Here is an 18695-nt window from a genome sequence, read left to right on the forward strand (position 1 = left end):
GGGGAGGGGAGGGGAGGGGAGGGGAGGGGAGGGGAGGGGAGGGGAGGGGAGGGGAGGGGAGGGGAGGGGAGGGGAGGGGAGGGGAGGGGAGGGGAGGGGAGGGGAGGGGAGGGGAGGGGAGGGGAGGGGAGGGGAGGGGAGGGGAGGGGAGGGGGAGGGGAGGGGAGGGGAGGGGAGGGGAGGGGAGGGGAGGGGAGGGGAGGGGAGGGGAGGGGAGGGGAGGGGAGGGGAGGGGAGGGGAGGGGAGGGGAGGGGAGGGGAGGGGAGGGGAGGGGAGGGGAGGGGAGGGGAGGGGAGGGGAGGGGAGGGGAGGGGAGGGGAGGGGAGGGGAGGGGGGGATGGAAGAGATGACGAGAAAGGGGTAGTATATCCATAGCTATACAATTAATTTTGCTTGTCTGAATGAGGATTAGATTTGTAGAGTAGAAAGGGTCAACGTTTGCATTCACTGTTTGCATTGGTTATGTTTGCCCATGTCAGTATTGGGAGAGACTGAGTAGTTGTGTAGTTGGTCTCTAAATCAAAACGATATCTCAATTAGTGATGAATTTGAAATTCTGACAGTTTATCATCAAAATGGTGATACAGATATAGAAGAAGAAAAAAGGTAAACCCGACAGCTACCTGTTGATGGAATATGCATAAAGTATTTCATTACTGAAAGGTGTTGTCACTGACAGTATACCTTTGGAATATGCATTTTTAATTTAAAAAATGAACGACTTCTATTTGTTTTCCAAGAACTTATAGTCACTTTTATGAATACAACCAAATTTACTGGAATTTTCTTATCTTTGTTAAATACAACTATCAATGATTTCATATGATTTCCTTTGCTTAAACAATGGTTAATTTTCTCCAGTTTTTTAATGTATTTTTTTAACCGGTTTTCAAATTCAGATCATGGAGCTGATCTGAAGGAGGTACTGCAAAGTTCTTCAGTATTTACATCACTCTCATTTGTTTATACTTTCTGCCATGATATTTGTACATATTTTTTTTTATACAGATACGTAATTTTACACAAGATCTACTCATTCTCAAAACATTTTTTATCATTTTGTGTAATTTATTTGCAGGTTACTTTGGCAAATACCTGAATGAATACAGAGGAGACTACATACCACCAGGCTGGGTGGAGTGGGTCGGACTGGTCAAGAATTCTAAGTTCTATAACTACACCCTATGTAGGAATGGTCAGCTCATGAGACATGGATTCAATTATCATAGGTAAGGAGGTAGATTGTATGATGTAGCATTTTATCAAGGCATTGTTAATACAAAATTTTAAAAAGCTTGTTATAACTAGAGAATTCAGAACTCTAAGTTCTGTAACTGTAGACCCTCTGTACGAATAGTCAGCTGGTGGGACATGGATCCAACTTTCATAGGAAAAGAAACACATTGTTTCACTTTATTGAGTTTTATTTTGTGGTGATGGCTAATGAAACATAAGTTTGTAGCAACCAGGAATCAAGAATTTTGACTGTGCGGGATCACACAATCAATTTTGATTGATTTGCTGCATGCATGTAGAGTTCCTTCCACACAAAAAGGACAGAATTTTATCCTTCAGTAGTCCATCATATTTCCAGAATTCACTTCCCCCTATTTTTTTTCTTGTTGCCTATAACTCTATATCATCAATTTATTTTATTGAGTTAGCTTTATGTTGTCTAGTTGAACTGTTCAAATTCTTAATCCATAGCCTATGGGAACTGAATTGTTCATGTATTAATTCAAAATTGAGCAGTCAATGTGTAATGTAATCCCTTTCATTATGTTTTCAAGTGATGTTAATAGCTGTGTGTGTATTTTTTGTTGTACAGGGACTACCTACCAGATCTCATCGCCAATGACAGCATGGCATTCTTCAAGCTTTCCAAGAGGGCGTATCCACGGTTACCTGTTGCCATGGTGCTGTCATTCCCATCCCCACATGGACCAGAGGATGGTGCCCCTCAGTATCAAGACATGTTTGTAGGGAACAAACTACATAGGTAAGTTCAGGGTTCAAGCCCCCGTTGCTCATTGTACAAATACTGCCACTGGAACACTAACAGAGATCTATGCCAAGTATAGCAGTACCGATTCTCAGTATTTCATATTTGGCTTTGAAAAGAATATTGAAGACATTGAAATAGTGCATATTTTGAAAGGTAAATGCTTTTTTGCCAAGTTTTGACAATGTTTTGCACAAATTTTTAGACTCAGCTCATTAAAGATCTATCGAGTAATACTGATTCCCTCAACAATTTTCTTTCAGTCATTAGAATACTTAAATATTCCAGATAAAGTTGCCAGCTGTGCTTTATCATTTAGAAATCCCCCTTCCTTGTCATTTAGAAAGGCATCAACCCTCTAATGGGTGGTCCCTGATGTCTATTGAGAACTAGACGGGTATTAACGCTTTGTTAAAGGATATGAGTTAATGCCCTTCTAGCGCCCATCAGACAATGGAGGAGTTAAAGTGGTAGATCTCATTGTAAAACACTGTTTTTAGACGCCCTTCAAGGTTTTGTCTATCAATTAATGTTCCATCAAGAGACCCAAAATATTTTGAAGTTTTTGACGAAATCCAGATAGAGCCTTAAAAAGAAAATGCCCCGCTTTAATGAAGACATCCTACCCTACCCTCCGAAGGATAATAAAAAAGAAGCGATTTATAATATGAGGCAGCAATTCATCAGACCGCTTCCTTTGGTCAAAGGTGTCCCAAGTGTTTTCTTGAAGGCATCAATTAGTTGCTATCAGTCAGTGAGGCTTGGTGAAGATCGTCCCAAGGTGAGGAGGGTAGGTCAAACCAGTGAGCAGTTCTTGTCACGCAAGGTTTAGAAACGTTTGTTTTGATGAATAAACGACTGACGAGTAATGGCTCTGAGAAACGTATTCTTCCTTTGAGGAGAAAGTAGTTTCTTGTCTCGTTCTCATAACCCTGCACTGTCCTCCAGTGTGATAGGTGAAGAAAAACTTCTGCTAGCTGTTGCAAACAGGCTAACTTAGGCATATCTGAAATTGATTAGTGTGCTAGTATCAATGGATTACTGTAATTCAAGCATGTATCTGTAGTGGGAAATTGATTGTATGATTGCATAGAAAGAATGAGGCTTAAAAGAGTGATTTGAAATTAAGTACAAAAATTCAGCCAATATTCTGTACAACAGTTGATGCAAAATTGTTTAGTGGTCATAACATTAGTAGTCATGGACATAACTTAAGCGTTTCATCTCTTTTGAGTGAAATAAATAGACTCTTGTGGTATGGGATCTGAGTCCCATTTGACAGGCCATTTTCCAGTTATTTTGCTCTTTCCTACTAATATCCCTTAAGACAGAGCCAAAAGGACTTGGCCAGGAACTTACTAACAGTTATAAGTTGCAATAATTATTAGAACTACCACACCTTCACTTGAAAGACTCATTCCGTAAGTTATGACCTGAATATCTTTGGCCATGTTACACATCAGCAAAACCCCAAGAGAGAGACCAATTGCCATGGATGGAACTGGAAGAGGGAGATATCGCAGAGTGTCATGTGCTATTGAAGTGTTGTTGTTTTGATAGATAACATGGAAATATATGAGTGTGATTGGTTGGTTCCCTAGGGATACACTCCTACTAATGCCTCAAAATGGAAACATTCATGAGTGACTGATGCTGATGATTTTCAGAAAGTTGAGGTGGATATGGAGAGGGAGGGGGAGGGGGAGGGGGGGGGGGGGGGGGAGAGAGAGAGAGGGCCAGTGGAGATATAGAGTGGAAGGAAAAAAATGGTTTGTCCCCTAGGGATAAACTCCTAGGAATGACTCACGATGTGGAACATGAGTGACTGATGCTGATGGTTTTTGAGAACGTTGAGATGGAAAGATATGTAGAATGGGGAAGGGGACAAGAGAGAGAGAGAGAGAGAGAGAGAGAGAGAGAGAGAGAGAGAGAGAGAGAGAGAGAGGGAGAGAAGGGAGCAAGAGGGGGGATATTATAGATTGTTTAAAAATTGTTGATGAATATGGAAAGTGGAGATGGGGATGAAGAAGGGGGAGAGTGAAAGAGATTTAGAGTAGAATTTTAAAGGGGTGAGACATTTTGAGGCATGGTATATAGCTGTCCAGGAGTATGGTAGTAATTAAAGGGTAAACTGTGTCTGCTGTGAAAGCATGAAAAGTTGTATTTACTTGAAGAGCTGGTGTACGTTGAAATACAACAAACTGTAAAAGTGATTATCATGACTACATTCTTAATCCACTTGCAAGTTAACTGTGCATGTATAATCTATAACTATTGCAAATAAATATAGAAAATTAATTGTATTATTCTAAAGAATATATTGTTGGTCTTTCAGTGTTGCTCAACATTTAAAAAATACTATAATTATGATTGCAAGTAAAAAAGAAGTCACACATCATTGCAAAACATATCCATGAATTTAGGCCTGTCATTGCGATGCATGAAGACATGAACTGAATTCAATTATAGTATGTTTATTACTTGATGAGATGAAAAGGGTACATTTGTAGACATGTATATTTCAATTTAAAAAGACAACCTGTATAGTGAACCTGTATTACATGCAAACAATATATACACAGTTTGAAAACAACATTTAGATTTTTTTCAATCATGATAGCCATAATTCATAAATCTACCCTTGATGACATCTAAGTCTGAGTTCATACTTGTTTTTCTTATGGGCAATAGGAGAATGTCAACAAACTTCCCAACTGCATTATGTTTATGAAAGTCCCTATGACCTTTGACCCCTTGCAGTTGAAATGACAGATCAATTATCCCATAAAATACTCATGTTGTGTATAGCTCATGTTACTAGAAAGATATTAAAAGTTATATGATATATGATTAATGTATCATGCAAGGCATGGATTGAATTTCAATCTGAGGAAAATACACAAAGATAAAAAAAATAAAAAAAGTGGTCTTAAATCATCTGGTGTATTGGGCTCTCTCTATATCATTGAAATGAAGATTTTGATTCTTATATAAGATGTTCTCTTTGATTTTTGTTATAGAGTTGGGAGATGTAGCACCAAGGCTGTAATGCCAATTGGTAACAAATAATAATGTAAAAGGTATTAAAATATCAATAGAAAACATGAATTTTGTAGAATAGTTTTTTCAAAAGTAATAATTGTGTTGTTTTCTATTTTCTATAAGCATTTGCCAAAAGCAGCAGAAAACAGAAAGAGAGCGAGAGAGAGAGAGACAAGCATATCTCTCTGGTAAAACATTAAATGATCATTCCTTCAGAAATTTATTTATGCTCAATTTAAAAACATTGATAGTTTTACAAAAAAAATGTTTGATGATATATTGAAAACTTTAAAGTGGGTGTCCTATCATAAAAATGATCAGATTTGATTCTTGAATGAGAGACTCATTCTGATAGCTTAATCTTTGTAATTACCATGTTGCACTTTTAATTAGTTGATTTTTATCTTTAATGGAGGCATAAATGTAGTAACATATTTCACTTGCCAATTTGTAGCAAGCAGAGGAAAGTATTGACAATATCCAAGTTTATTGGAAAACTTTGAAGTTCAGTAGGGGTGGGGAAAAAGTAGTAGACAAATTATAAAACATATAAATTATATTGTTATCACATGAAACAGTAATTTGCTTCAAACTTGAAAATATCGGATAAAAGTGAGTGAGAACCCCTCATTAATCTAGATTTTAAAGTAGGTCCCTCAAAATAACAAGGGACGTTTTGGCAATATCCTAGTTGATCTGAAAACTTGGATGTGAGGTGAAGAGCAGTGGATCATCTTTTTGGGGATTGATTTGGGGAAACTCGCAAACTTGTAATATCACACAATAATTGTTTTGCTTTGAGTATTTCTTATATATTACAATCATACAGTCACTTTTGTTTTCACTTGAAAACTTTGAAACATTAAATTTTTAGTGTAAACACCACTTTGATTTGGATCTGAAAATAGTCCCTTTAGAACATAAGACCACAGGGAAGGTTTGGCAATATCCCATTTGATCTAAAACCTTGAATGTTTGAGGAAAGCGGATCATTTTTAGAGGGATTGATGTGTAGAAAAGCTGGATGTGACCATGAGCTTGTGAGCTTTAGGTGTGTTCTCTTCCATACACCTGCCCCAGATTGTGGCAGGTAAAGAAATGGTGATCTGTGAAAACATCTATGGAGAGCCAGAAGGGTGTTAACTATGAGTCAAGGCCCTTCTGGCTTTTGCTCCTCTGGTTTGGTTTTGTCTTAAAAGGGTTTGTGAGTGAGCTTTAGGATTGAGTTAGGTTTAAGTTCAGGGCCAAGGTAAGCATTAGGGTCAGGGTCAGTGGGGGATCCAGGGAGGGGGCCCATTCCCCCCCCCCCCCCCTCTGGGAACAAACATCTGTAAAAACACGTAAATTTTACCTCAAGGGGGGTGTTATTTTTCAGAAATTTATTAAACTACCGTAATTATTCCACCTTCATACCATGTAAAGCGCTGCATGTGAAACCAGCTGTGTGAAAGTGCTCTATAAATGAACGTATTGTTATTATTATTGGTTAAGAAAATGACTTGAGAGGGAAAAATTGTCACCTGAGCATCAATTATACTATACAAAATCTTTGTACAAGTTATCTGTATTATTTGTTATTAATACAAAACAGATTAAGTAAATATTTGTTATGCCTATTAAAGTGTAAAGTATTTTGATAGAGTTGTATTCTGTTGAACAAGCAGTTTACGGTGGAAATACTGGATTTCTCATGAAGGTGATATGGTATTTCATTATTGTAGCATGCACAATATAGTATAAAATCTCTGTAATTTCAAAAGGCTTCAGAAAATGTTAACCACCAGCTTGAGCTGTGGAAAATTGAGCATCAGTATTCTAAATATAATGGTATTACTTTTTTTTTAAACAAAAATTAGTTAATATGCTTTAAATCAGCTTCAGAAGTCAACAAATCTAATTACTTTCAAATAGTATTTCATTAAAACAAGTCCTAAAGTAGACAAAGAGTGGTAGTAAAATACAGAGTATTAAAGGATTGAACTTCAATCTAGTTTTGGACCAGCAATGAATGTTTACATAAATACCTTTATAACTATGCCACTGCCCTGTTGAAATAATTCATTTTGACATCAAATAGCAAACAGTGGTTATTTGAAATATCAAATTCTTGCCCCAGTTATTTATTGAAAGCAAAACACACACACACACACACATCAAATTTCTGGCAAACATTTGCATACTGGTTAGTTTGGCCTGGTTTTGGGATTTTGTTAGTTTTTAAGGGTCATAGAAATGTGGAATTTTCGGATCAACTTTGTATGATAAAATGTGGAAAATATTTAACTTATTAACAAAAATTCATGTCACTGTGTGCATTTTTGTTGAAACAACAAAGTTACAGAAAAGATGTATTGTATAGGTTTGATACTATCCGTTATTTTGGAAATTTACCACACTTTCAAACCACTTGATTTCATCATATAGCTATATGAGAATCTTATACCTATATTACACAAAAATGAACACCTTTTTCTTAGTCTGAACACATGTTTGAGCATCATTTCATTTTCAAATAAAAAATTGATAAAGAATTAGAATCCTGTTCTCGTCTCAATGTCATTGCATACCAAAATTTTACTACTGGGCAGGGCTTATCATGAGCAGGTGCTGATGATTGGCCGGCAGTCCTGTCAAGTGACTTCATCAAAACCAGTTTCTTGATACAACGTTTCTTTTTACGATGTTGTTATCTAGTCTGGACGCTCCTTTCTTGGTGATTCTTTATACAATGTTTCTTTATATATTTTTTGTATAGATATTCCATATCTTAACAGGCCATCAGTCCTGATTATAGATGACATAGCAATGATTTAATTCATGTTCAAAGAGTTGACCAGCTTCGAGTTTGAATCATTTTGACATTTTGCCTTTCTCTCCCCTCCCTCCTCGATCCCAACCCCTTTTTCCTAGACTGTAGTGAATAGTCTTTTTTTGGGTAGCTTTGCTTGCATTTAAATTTTTGAAATGCAAAAATTTCTTGAAATCCAAGTGTAAATCTGATAAATATGGTAGTTTGACGACATAAATTCAGGCGAAATGTTATCAGCTGTCAGCGTTTGTTTACATATCTGTCACCAAGTCATCATTCATAGGAAATTGATCAAATTTTGTCCTGGTTTGATGTATCACTTTTTTATGATGGAGTGGAAAAAAAAGATAGAGATCCCACAGACAGGTGCATGATTATGAAAATATGAAAAGTAATATCTTCCTTTTTTTCTTTGAATCCAATATGTTTCATGCGTTATCTCCCTTATTTTCATCACTTTTATAACCACCATTGTCTTATCTTTCAGCAGTTATAACCTAGGATATCCTTTCCTTCTGCTGCCCAATCCTTTTTGGTCTTTCTTTGCTTTAAAAGTATTTATTCATTCACTTTATTTTCCATCTTTATATTATCTTCTTCATTTTCATTTTTCTTCACTTTTGCTTCCTTGTCCCATCCACTTTTTGCACTTACATACATGTGCATTAATTTGTGTTTTTTTTTTGCATTTGAAAATCACATTCTTCAACTATATACATCTTTTTGTGAAATAAAAAAGAGTCTATACTTGAAATTGAAATTTGACCATACAAAATGAAGAAAAAAAGTGACTAATATCTTGTTAAACAAGCCATTTGGAAAAATACAGATATCAATAAAGTTCATGAGGAAAAATTAATTTAAAGGGTAATTTCCACCAAAAAAAAAACAGAAAGCGAAGGAACAGAATCGTCCAATGTAAAGTGCAATCGCCTGTCTATTGAGGAAATTTTTTGACAAAGTAGATTTCCTGCGAGATGATTAGCTCAAATGATTGGGTCTGTTTCCTTGACTATCAATTTTGAGGGGAATTGAAGAAATATGGGATGAATTTTGCAAAACGGCAGGAATGTTAGAGGGAGGTCATGGGGTGCTGTGAACTTGGTAGTGAATATGTCATTGTGTGATGCATGTTAGCACGTCAAATGGACATCAGACAGAGAGAGAGAGAGAGACAGAGACAGAGAGAGACAGACAGACAGAGAAGAGAGATAGAGAGAGAGAGAGACAGAGAGAGAGAGAGAGAGAGAGAGAGAGAGAGAGAGGAGTGGGGGTGGGAGAAATGAGTGAGGTATAGGCTGGGGATGAGAGAGAGAAGAAAAAACAAAGAATGAGGAAAGAAACTGAAAAGAAGCAAAAGAAAGGAGAAAGGAGAGATAGAGAGAGAGAGAGAGAGAGAGTAAACTCAGGGTTTTTTGAGAAGGAAATATTGATGATGATGTGCAACAGATTCAATGAAGGACACTGAAATAAGGGAAATATACAGACTACAAACACAGAATAAACGTGGGAGGGGGAGGGGGGGGGGGGTATTAGCATCCCTATTTCTCTCAAAGCTTTCTATTTTAAAGTCTGCGCATAAGTGTCATAATGTTTTTTAATCATTTCAATTAATAAAATGCCAGTGAGTTTACAAATAGAAGAAGGGCAAAAGAAGGAAAGAAAATTTGATGAGAATGTGTTTAAGGAAAGAACATGAATTTTCATGTTGTTTTCATGAATAGTATGCACTGCTGGTGTACATTAGAATAAGTGCAAATATAGTTCAAAAATTCTTCATTAGATGCAAACATTAAGAGACTTTGTGAAAGGATTTAGACCGTAAACCATCCTCATGAGCAGAATTGTAAACAGCACGTCACAGACAAGTCAATATTTACATATGATCCATCATGAAATCATGAATCTCTGTTGAGGTGTTTATTTGGGAGTAGATATAGATGGATTATGAAGGTGACATATATATGTGTATGCTGCTTTTATAGCATGGAGGAATAGTTCGATAAATCAGGAAATATTTTACATTTCTTGAAATAACTTTAAAAAGGCAAAGAATTCATGGAATATATATCTGATCCTTGTTTTTTGCCACAGATAAATTGTTTACCGGGTATGTGAAAAGTGTCTCGTTAACATTTTTGTTCACAATCGATCATGCTTGCATTTCTTCTTTTTACATTGAATCTAAAGAAACTTCCGATATTGTAAATACTCTTCAAAATGTATAGCATCTATGTAAGCATTTAATCTAATATGTAAATCAAATATAAAGAAATAATTATGTTGGCAGTGGAATGTTGTATAGCTTGCAAGTTACATTGCAATTTTTGTATATTTCAAAAATCCATTCTTTCCATTCTGTGATTCCTTTGTTGTTGTTGTTGTTGTTGATGTTGTAATAAAGGCTACCAAAGTTCAATATATACCCACAATAACATCTGGTAAGCATGATATCAATGGACAAAATGCTAATAATGATGATGATGATGATGATGATGATGATGATGGTGATTCTCAATATTCACATATTATAGTGCCATATGTACATGTATGTTCATTCAAAAAAATACAAGCACCTTCAATTAAGCTGTTACTTGAAATTTCATGATATTTCTCCCCAAAATGCCTTTCCGTCTCCCAATTACATTTTCCGCTTTCGGAGTTCCAAGTTTTTGCCAGTTATCTACTTCAACCTTTCAAATCCCCGCTCCCCCCCCCCCCCCCCCTTCTTGACAGAAAAAGAAATTGAAACCCTAGCTAGCATCAAGTAACTGTACTACATACTTTGCAGACTGTACTCATTTCTTGGGTTAAATCCCCTCGTAGTAAACTATCCCTGTCACATCTGCTTGACTGGTGACAGGGAGGATGAGATGGGATCAAAACATTGACTGTTATCCTTTATTCTATGGATTGAAAGATCGGAAAGGGGGATAGGTTACCATTCCAGTCCAGATGCTCATCTGTTAACCTACTGAATACAACGTCAGGAAATGTTAGGGGGGAATGTTAAAAGTTCTCTTTTTGTAAGATTTACATGGGTTTTCTCCTGTGTTTATGTCTTCTAGATTTAACAGTTACGGTACTCTTCCCTATAACGTATATTTTCTTTGTCTTTGATCTTAGATTTCAAAACAAGTGAGAGAGGTATGGTATCCATCATGTTCAACATATGTTGATAACAAATGGAACCAGAAACCATCACTCAAATCAAATGTGAAGAAAATAAAATGAAACCTGCCACCATAATCTTCTTCTTCTTCTTCTTATTATTGAATTCCTCCGATTGGCGAAGAACTCTGCGTGAGCACAGGTTATCGGAAAACAGTAGCACTGTCAGAGATAAGTCTTTTAACAAACACAAGTGGAGCGATTGTAACAATAACTGTCTGTAATTAGATGACATCATGTTCATGAAAATCAGTTTAATGGGAAATGCTCTATTACATTGACATGTAAGGGATTATAAAAAACCTAAAAACGTGCATAATGTTTAGAGCTGAACAACTTTTGATTTAGAAGTTATATTTACTGTCATTTATGAGAACTGGCAGAGTGCATGTTATGATGACATGATTGTATTATAGTGTGGTTCAACCGATCTAGATCTAATGATAATCCTGAAGTTTGTGCTGATGATTCAAAACCATAAATCAAATCAAATGTGAATAAATTAAAATGAAACGTACCACCATAATCATTTTGAAACAATTGTAACAATAACTGTCTGTTATTAGATGACATCATGTTCATGAAAATCAGTTTATTGGGAAATGCTCTATTACTTTGATATAACTATAAAAAAGTGCAAGACGTTTAGAGCTGAACAACTTTTGATTTAGAAGTTATATTTACTGTCATTTATGACAACTGGCAGAGTACAGGTCATGATGACACTATTGTATTATAGTGTCGTGCAGCTGATCTAGATCTTACGATAATCCTGAAGTTTGTGCTGATGATTCAAAACTATAAATCAAATCAAATGTGAATGAATTAAAATAAAACCTCCTGCCATAATTATTTTGGAGCAATTATAACAATAACTGTCTGTAATTAGATGACATCATCTTCTTGAAAATCAGTTAAATGGGAAATATTACATTGACATCTAAGGGGGAAAATAATAACTCTCAAAAAGCGCAAAACGTTAAAAGAGCTGAACAACTTTTGATTATATTTACTGTCCTTTTTGGGAAATGGCAGAGTGCACGTCATAATGACACCCCTGTCTTATAAAGCGGTGCAACTGATCTAGATCTATTTATATGCCTGAACTTTGTGCTGGTGATTTAGTTTGGAGCAGTAGTAACTAATTATGAGATAGAGCATTGGAAGCTAACTTTTTGTCAATTGTAAAGTGAGTATAGAGTCATATGAATTGAAGGTAAAATACAGAAGGCCTGCAAGATTTAAATGTTTGACCCCTCAGAAGAGATAATAGGAACATAAAGGTAATATCCATGTAAAAGGCCTGCATTAATTTATTGTGCCTGCTCTGCAAAAGGGGTGTGTTTTCCCCAACAAAACTTATGTGTAAGAATTACTTCATCATCTTTGGCAAGTATACTTCGGTAGCAAATTCTGTAGGATCACCATGGAACATCCAGGGAGGTGCATGCACTCCCTGGTTGGAACCAGAAAGACTGCTCATTTCTACCTAGATTAACTCCTTAGCAAAGCAAGTCTCTGTAGGTCTGTTAGGGTGATGAGAGGAGGGATGGGAGTGAGTACAAACATCGCTATTTGCCAGTCTATCAGTTTGATTTAATTTAGGGAATTGGGTCTTTGTATATCTTTGCCTTCATCATGAAACAGAATGGAACTCATGTTAAAGGGGTCAGTCACATCACTGAACTTCTCTCATTACATTAAGGTCTTATATCATCTGTTGAGAGCCAGAAAGGTATTAAACTCTGTTGAAAAGTATGTGAGTAAAGATCCTGGCTTTCGACAGACAGTATATATTCCCTGATATAATGCCCACCATTAAAGACCATTACAAATATTTGTTTCCATATTTCCTACCGTAAATTTCTGATGCCCATTAAAAAAAAAAAAATTCACATGTTTCTTGTGTTATTAAGTTCCAAAACAAATCGCCTACCGATAACAATTTAAATCTTGCATTTTCCTCCATGAAGCTCAAGACTGATATTTTAATGATATAATTGAATGCAAATTCCAATATGTGTCAAATAATTTGTAAATACAATATGGTCTTTGCCATTTGACTTTGTTTAATTCAAAAATTCAATGGATGAATGCTACAGTGTGAAGAGAAGGTCATTACATAAAGAACTAAACCCTGGAAAATCATCTTTTCAATAAAGTTCATCTCAACTCTGACTCTCATGCACCCTGCACATTAATGACAGATGCATGAAACATCAGTCATTAGCGAATGTCTTCCGAGAAGTGAGTGTTTTCTTGCATGTAGCGTGTGAAGCAGAATTAAAAGGATTATGTTACGATAGAAACGTGACCTAGATTTCTCGGGATGATGGCAGCCCCTGGCTCAGTAGTGAGTCAACCTACAAACGATACTTGTCCTCTCTCGTACATCCTCTGACCCCATTATTGAATAAACGTTAAGATTTTTATTTTGAATTTAATGGAAAATGAGTCCAATGTTATCAGAAAGTTGCTATGAAGGAAAGCAGAAAAATAAGAGGAGAGGTTTGGTGGAAATGTGAATGGAATTGGACAAATGATTAGGAAATTATGAACTTGCGAAAGATGTGATCACTATTCATTTGGGACTTTCAAATTGGTGAAATAATAATGTCCCTCTGCCATTTGATTAGAAATGCAAATTGGCCAAAAAATATGTTTTACTAAATTATGAGTATGACTAGGTATGGAGGACCTTTTTTATTTTTGAAGACCTCAAATATGATTTGAGATGGACATAATTTTGGGGATGTCGCTAAATTAAAAAAAAATATCTTCTCAGATTTCTTTCTCTTTACACCTTCTTTTCATCTTTTTTTCTTGCTCTTTTCCCTACCTTTAGAAGATCAAGCATTTAACCTGAGGCTCATGAGTTCACCTGGGTTCCAGAAAGTCTAAAGGGAGACTCCCACCACCACCCCCCCCCCCCCCCTTTGGATGATCCAATGATTTGCTTTTGTGACAGTTGATTCAATCTTAATTTCATCAAAATGTATATGGATAATGTTAAGACAGCAAGTGATTCGTCATCAAGAGTAAGGGTAGTTTTAGGTATAATATATTGGATTCGGAGTTGGGATTATAGATTTGTTCAGTGTAGGAAATTAACGATGGAGCAATTGCACGGGAGCATAACCTCCCCCTTAACAACTTTCATGTCCAAGGGCATGAGGATGTCCACTCAATTGATTTCAGACTTCAGTATACGGTCATCATCATCCCTGTTGGTCAATGTCAGGTTAATAATGACTTCAAATTAACCCTGTCATTTAACATTTCCTTCTGGCCATTATCATAATAATCTTATCAAGTAGATGAGGGGAAATAAGTCAATGAAATGAGGTAGGTCAGCATAAGAATGGAAAGAGAGACTAGAAGAAAATGGAAATGAGAGACTGAAACAGAGAGATAGATCAATCGATCAAGATCAAGAAGGGAGGGGAAGGGAGATGGAGGGAGGGATCAGGGAGAGAGTGAGGGAGGGAGAGGGAGGGAGGGAGGAGTGTGAAGGAAGGAAGGAAGGGGATGGAAGGAGAGACACAAAGATAGAAACAAAGATAGAAACAGAGATGGACATGCAGGACATAGCGATAGACTGAGAGAGAATTAAGCACGAGAGAAACAGACAAAATAAAAGTAAGACCAAGTAGACTCACAGAGAAACAGATAAACTGAGACATAAAAGGGAAATGGGCTGAGAGAAAGAGAGAGAGAGACACACATATAAAGATGGACAAAGAATTGGAAATTGTGACTTAAGGAGGAAAGAAAGAGAGACAAGCTGAAAGAAAGAGAGAGAGGGTTAAAGGAGAGGGAGGAGAAGATTGCAAGAGTGAAAATTTCATACTTTTCAGGAGAATTTTCTTCTATTGATAGCTGTAATAAAATTATATTAGCTGCAAGTAAATGAAGCGACAGGGGAAAAAATACACAGGGGCTCGGGGCGAAAAAGAGCCCCTGAAAGTCATAAAAGAGCCCCCAGAATTTGCATAGAGTTCAATGCAAAACAAATTAAAGAGTATTATTTTCATACAAGCAAGTTTGAAAAGTAGCCCCCAAAATTTGTTAAGTAATTTTTTTCCCTGTGAAGCGAAGTATACAAATCTTTTTCATATAGTTGAAGCGCAAGTTTGTCAAAAACCTAAACCAGTTTGTGTATCTATTATATACACAACCAGCAGAACACGGTATGGATTGCCTAAAGCGACACAAACCCCTTCTTTTGAAGAGGAATTTTTTTTATCAATTTTGTGTGATCTTAACAGAACATACTATCTAAAACCAGCTGTCATCATTGTGAAGTGCAGTGGTTGGGTCCATGGTTGCAGCAGGGACTGGTTGCAGCCTGCTTTTGTCATTTCTGAGCCTAGTTTTGATATTGAACCAGAAATTGTGAAGGCTGTTGTGGTGAAGGTGCGAATTTGATTCAGAACAGTTGTGTTTTATTTGTTGACAGAAATGTCATCAGGCAAAGTGCGTGTGACCTTTGAAAGGGTCCTAGTGTATGCTGAAACAGACCCCCATGTTTATAATTTCTTATTTAAAAAATTACTTTTTCAATTTTGTGTAAATTTTGAAGTTATATTGTAAATTAATGGGTATGCAGTTTGTGCTGTCCCATATACAGCAGGGTACTTGTCAGTGGAAAAAAAACTTTTTGTTTAAGAAAGCTTTCATTTTGGGGGCATTTACAGGAAGAGTAATTTTCCAGTGCCCTCTCTCTCTCCCGCCCCCCTCCCTCTCTCTCCCGCCCCCCTCTCTCTCTCTCTCTCTCTCTCTCTTAGCTTTTGCATGGGCTAAATGCTCCCTACTCATACACACTTAAAGCCCCATTGCATTACTTATAGCTATTTGCGCCCTCTATACAGCCAACAATGACTAAGCAGTACCCGTTGATCCACCATGATTCCCTTTTTCTTATGTTAATTGAGAGCTGATTTGATGAGATAACCACCTGTCAGTGAACTTGCAGAGAGGGCTAATCCCTCCTGGCCAAACTAGTGCAGAGGGGCTTTAAAGCAAATTTCTTGAATAATCTGCTTTCACATATAACCCAATGTCAAGAGTTGTTTCAGAAACATGAAATTCTAGAACCTCCGTCATAATTTTCTGTGTCAGCCATATTTCAAAAATCTAGAGTTTGTGATCCGAATCATGTCCCATTTTCAGAGTTGACTCAGGGCTTAGCCTTGATTTTGATAAGAAATCTCTGGGTTTCTTTCTTTCCCCTTGTGAATCGAAAATGGATTTACAAAATTTGTCCAAGGTCTTATGCTCCAGTTAGGGTTGTAATTCATGTACAAACATACCTGGAAGGAGAACATTTATTCTTTTGTAGTGTAGTTGAACTTAGTTATAGCCATGAGGGAGAGGGTGAGGTAGGGAGGGTGAGGTAGGGAGGGTGAGGGAGAGTGTGGAAGGGGGTGGATAGAGAAGATGGAAAGACAGACAGAGTGAGAGAGAGAGTGGAGAGAGAGAGAGAGAGAGAGGGAGGGAGAGGGAGAGAGAGGGAGGGAGAGAGAGAGAGAGAGAGAGAGAGGGGGGGGGGGTAGGGTAAAATGTATGTAACAAATACAGAAAGTGGTATACATGTAGTTATGTAGATTGAATTTGAGAGAAATTGAAAGCATTCCATAAATAAAGGAATGAGATACATGCAACGAAAGAATTAATTGCATGCTGATAATTTCATTTACATTTTAAATTTATTTCCAATTTATTTCCAATTCATTTCCAATCGATTCATCTCTGGCATAGAATTCAACAGGTGAAAAAAATATATGAAAAAGAAATGTAGGAGAGGGAGAAAATTGCCTTTTAAGAGAACAATAGATTGGGGTGGGGGAAGAAAACTAGTTACTGGAATTAAAGGTTGGAACAAAAAAGAGAGGCAGAAATGAAATATATTTATATGTAATTGTATAGGCTGGATATATAAAAAAGAAAGAATGTAAATCATTTTTGAACCAGTACCAGTACTATGTTGTTTTCTCAGCTTGCATTTTAGAACGTTGTGATTATGAAATTGTCTGGTGAAAGCCAGAAGGGTGGTAGCCCTTAAACTTTAACATCCTTTTGACTTTCAACTGATGAAATGCTGATTGTTGGAGATCTTTTGCCCTTGTAATTGACCTCTCTAAACCACCTGCATTCCTACCTTGCTACCATGGCAATGAATCCTGCTGGGTGACAATGTACTTCCAAAATTGAACCAAATCAGCCGAAAAATAAAAATATCTCTCAGAATTTGGATTCCATTTGTATCATTGCACTTTTTGCATTCCTCCCCATCACTTCCTCCTACACAGAATATTTTCAATTCCTTTTTTCCCCCAACAAATATATTCTCTTTCTTGTTTTCTATCTTGCTTTCTTTCCTTTGATTGATTCCATCTGTGTTCCTTTTTCATCTGATCTTATATAAGGAATATTTTTGTTTCTTTTTCTCTTATTATCTCCTGTATAATCTCCTCTTGCTCTCTCTCTCTCTCTCTCTCTCTCTCTCTCTCTCTCTCTCTCGTCCCATTCCGGCTTTCCCTCCATCTTGCGTTATTTTTCTCTCTCATTCTCTCTCTCTCTCTTTCTCTCTCTTCCCATTCCGGCTTTCCCTCCATCTTGCTATATTTTTCTCTTTCCTTCTTTGTTATATATATTTTTATTTCCATCCTCTCTCTCTACATAAGCCCCTACTCTATGTCTTTCCTCCAACAGAAACCTCTGAAGTACATTTAGACAAAATGAATATAACACACGACCCCTCCGCATTTTCACAAATCTGGATGGGATATGTAAGAACCCATTTTCTTGGCCTTGAAATATTTGTTGCATTTCTAAACACAATTGTAAGTCTAATGAAATGCCCTTTCATTTATTTTGTACAAAGGAAATTATTCCTTATCCTTCTAGATTGGCATTTCATATTCCATCTATCCTGTGGAATAATACCTGAATAAATTTAGCCCTTCTTCACCCAATGTCTTTCTCTGGAATTAATAAAGCTGCAAAAAATGGCTTCCAATTGACAATTTTGTTATATGCAATTCACAAGGTATGCAGAGAATATATCCTTGGATGTTACTTACCAGATGAATCCTATCTGAATGCAAATATCAATCTGAAAACAATTATTGTACATTGATCATACAAAAGCTACGTATATCTAGTTAGGTTCAGTATACATGGTTTCCAATGGCAACCATTAACTGTCAGGGCCTGGATTATATGTTACGTATCTACTGTACATGGTTTGTACTATATTCTGTTCATATAGGTATCTGGGGAGGATTACATAGGGAAAGGGGTAAAAGAAAGTTATAGGAAGAGAGAGAGATAGAGAGATAGGCAGGGAGACAGAGAGAGAGAGAGAGAGAGAGAGAGAGAGAGGGGGGGGGGGATGGGAGGGAGAGAGAGTTTAGAATGTTTTAAAGCTTATCTGCCATAGTTTACAGGAGGGATTAGACCGCCCTGCAAGGTCACTGGACAGGTGGTTACCTCATCAACTCAGCTCTCAGTTAACATAAGAAAAAGAGGATCATGGGGGATCAATGGTCACCGATTAGGCATTGTTTGTTATATAGAGGGCGCAAGTAGCTACAAGTAGTGCAGTGGGCCTTTAAAATTCAAGGGGTATGTGGAGGATATGGAGAGTGAATAGAAGGGAAATATCT

General features: G+C 36.8%; 1 protein-coding gene across 2 annotated transcripts in view; it reads left to right on the plus strand.

The window, feature by feature from the left end:
- Positions 1-1082: 1082 nt before the first annotated feature.
- LOC100893238 (extracellular sulfatase Sulf-1) overlaps positions 1083-18695 on the plus strand; it is a 38149-nt gene continuing 20536 nt past the window's right edge. For both annotated transcript variants that reach the window (XR_004062132.1, XM_030974905.1), the window contains exons 1-2: positions 1083-1230; positions 1830-2000. Coding sequence is in view for 1 of the 2 variants with exons in the window: in XM_030974905.1 (XP_030830765.1) it covers positions 1205-1230; positions 1830-2000 (197 nt within the window). In the remaining variant the exon portion in view is untranslated. The remainder of the gene's footprint in view (positions 1231-1829; positions 2001-18695) is intronic.

The sequence above is a fragment of the Strongylocentrotus purpuratus genome, unplaced genomic scaffold (assembly GCF_000002235.5).
Source record: "Strongylocentrotus purpuratus isolate Spur 01 unplaced genomic scaffold, Spur_5.0 spur5_scaffold_7, whole genome shotgun sequence".
In the NCBI taxonomy this organism is placed as follows: Eukaryota; Metazoa; Echinodermata; class Echinoidea; order Camarodonta; family Strongylocentrotidae; genus Strongylocentrotus; species Strongylocentrotus purpuratus.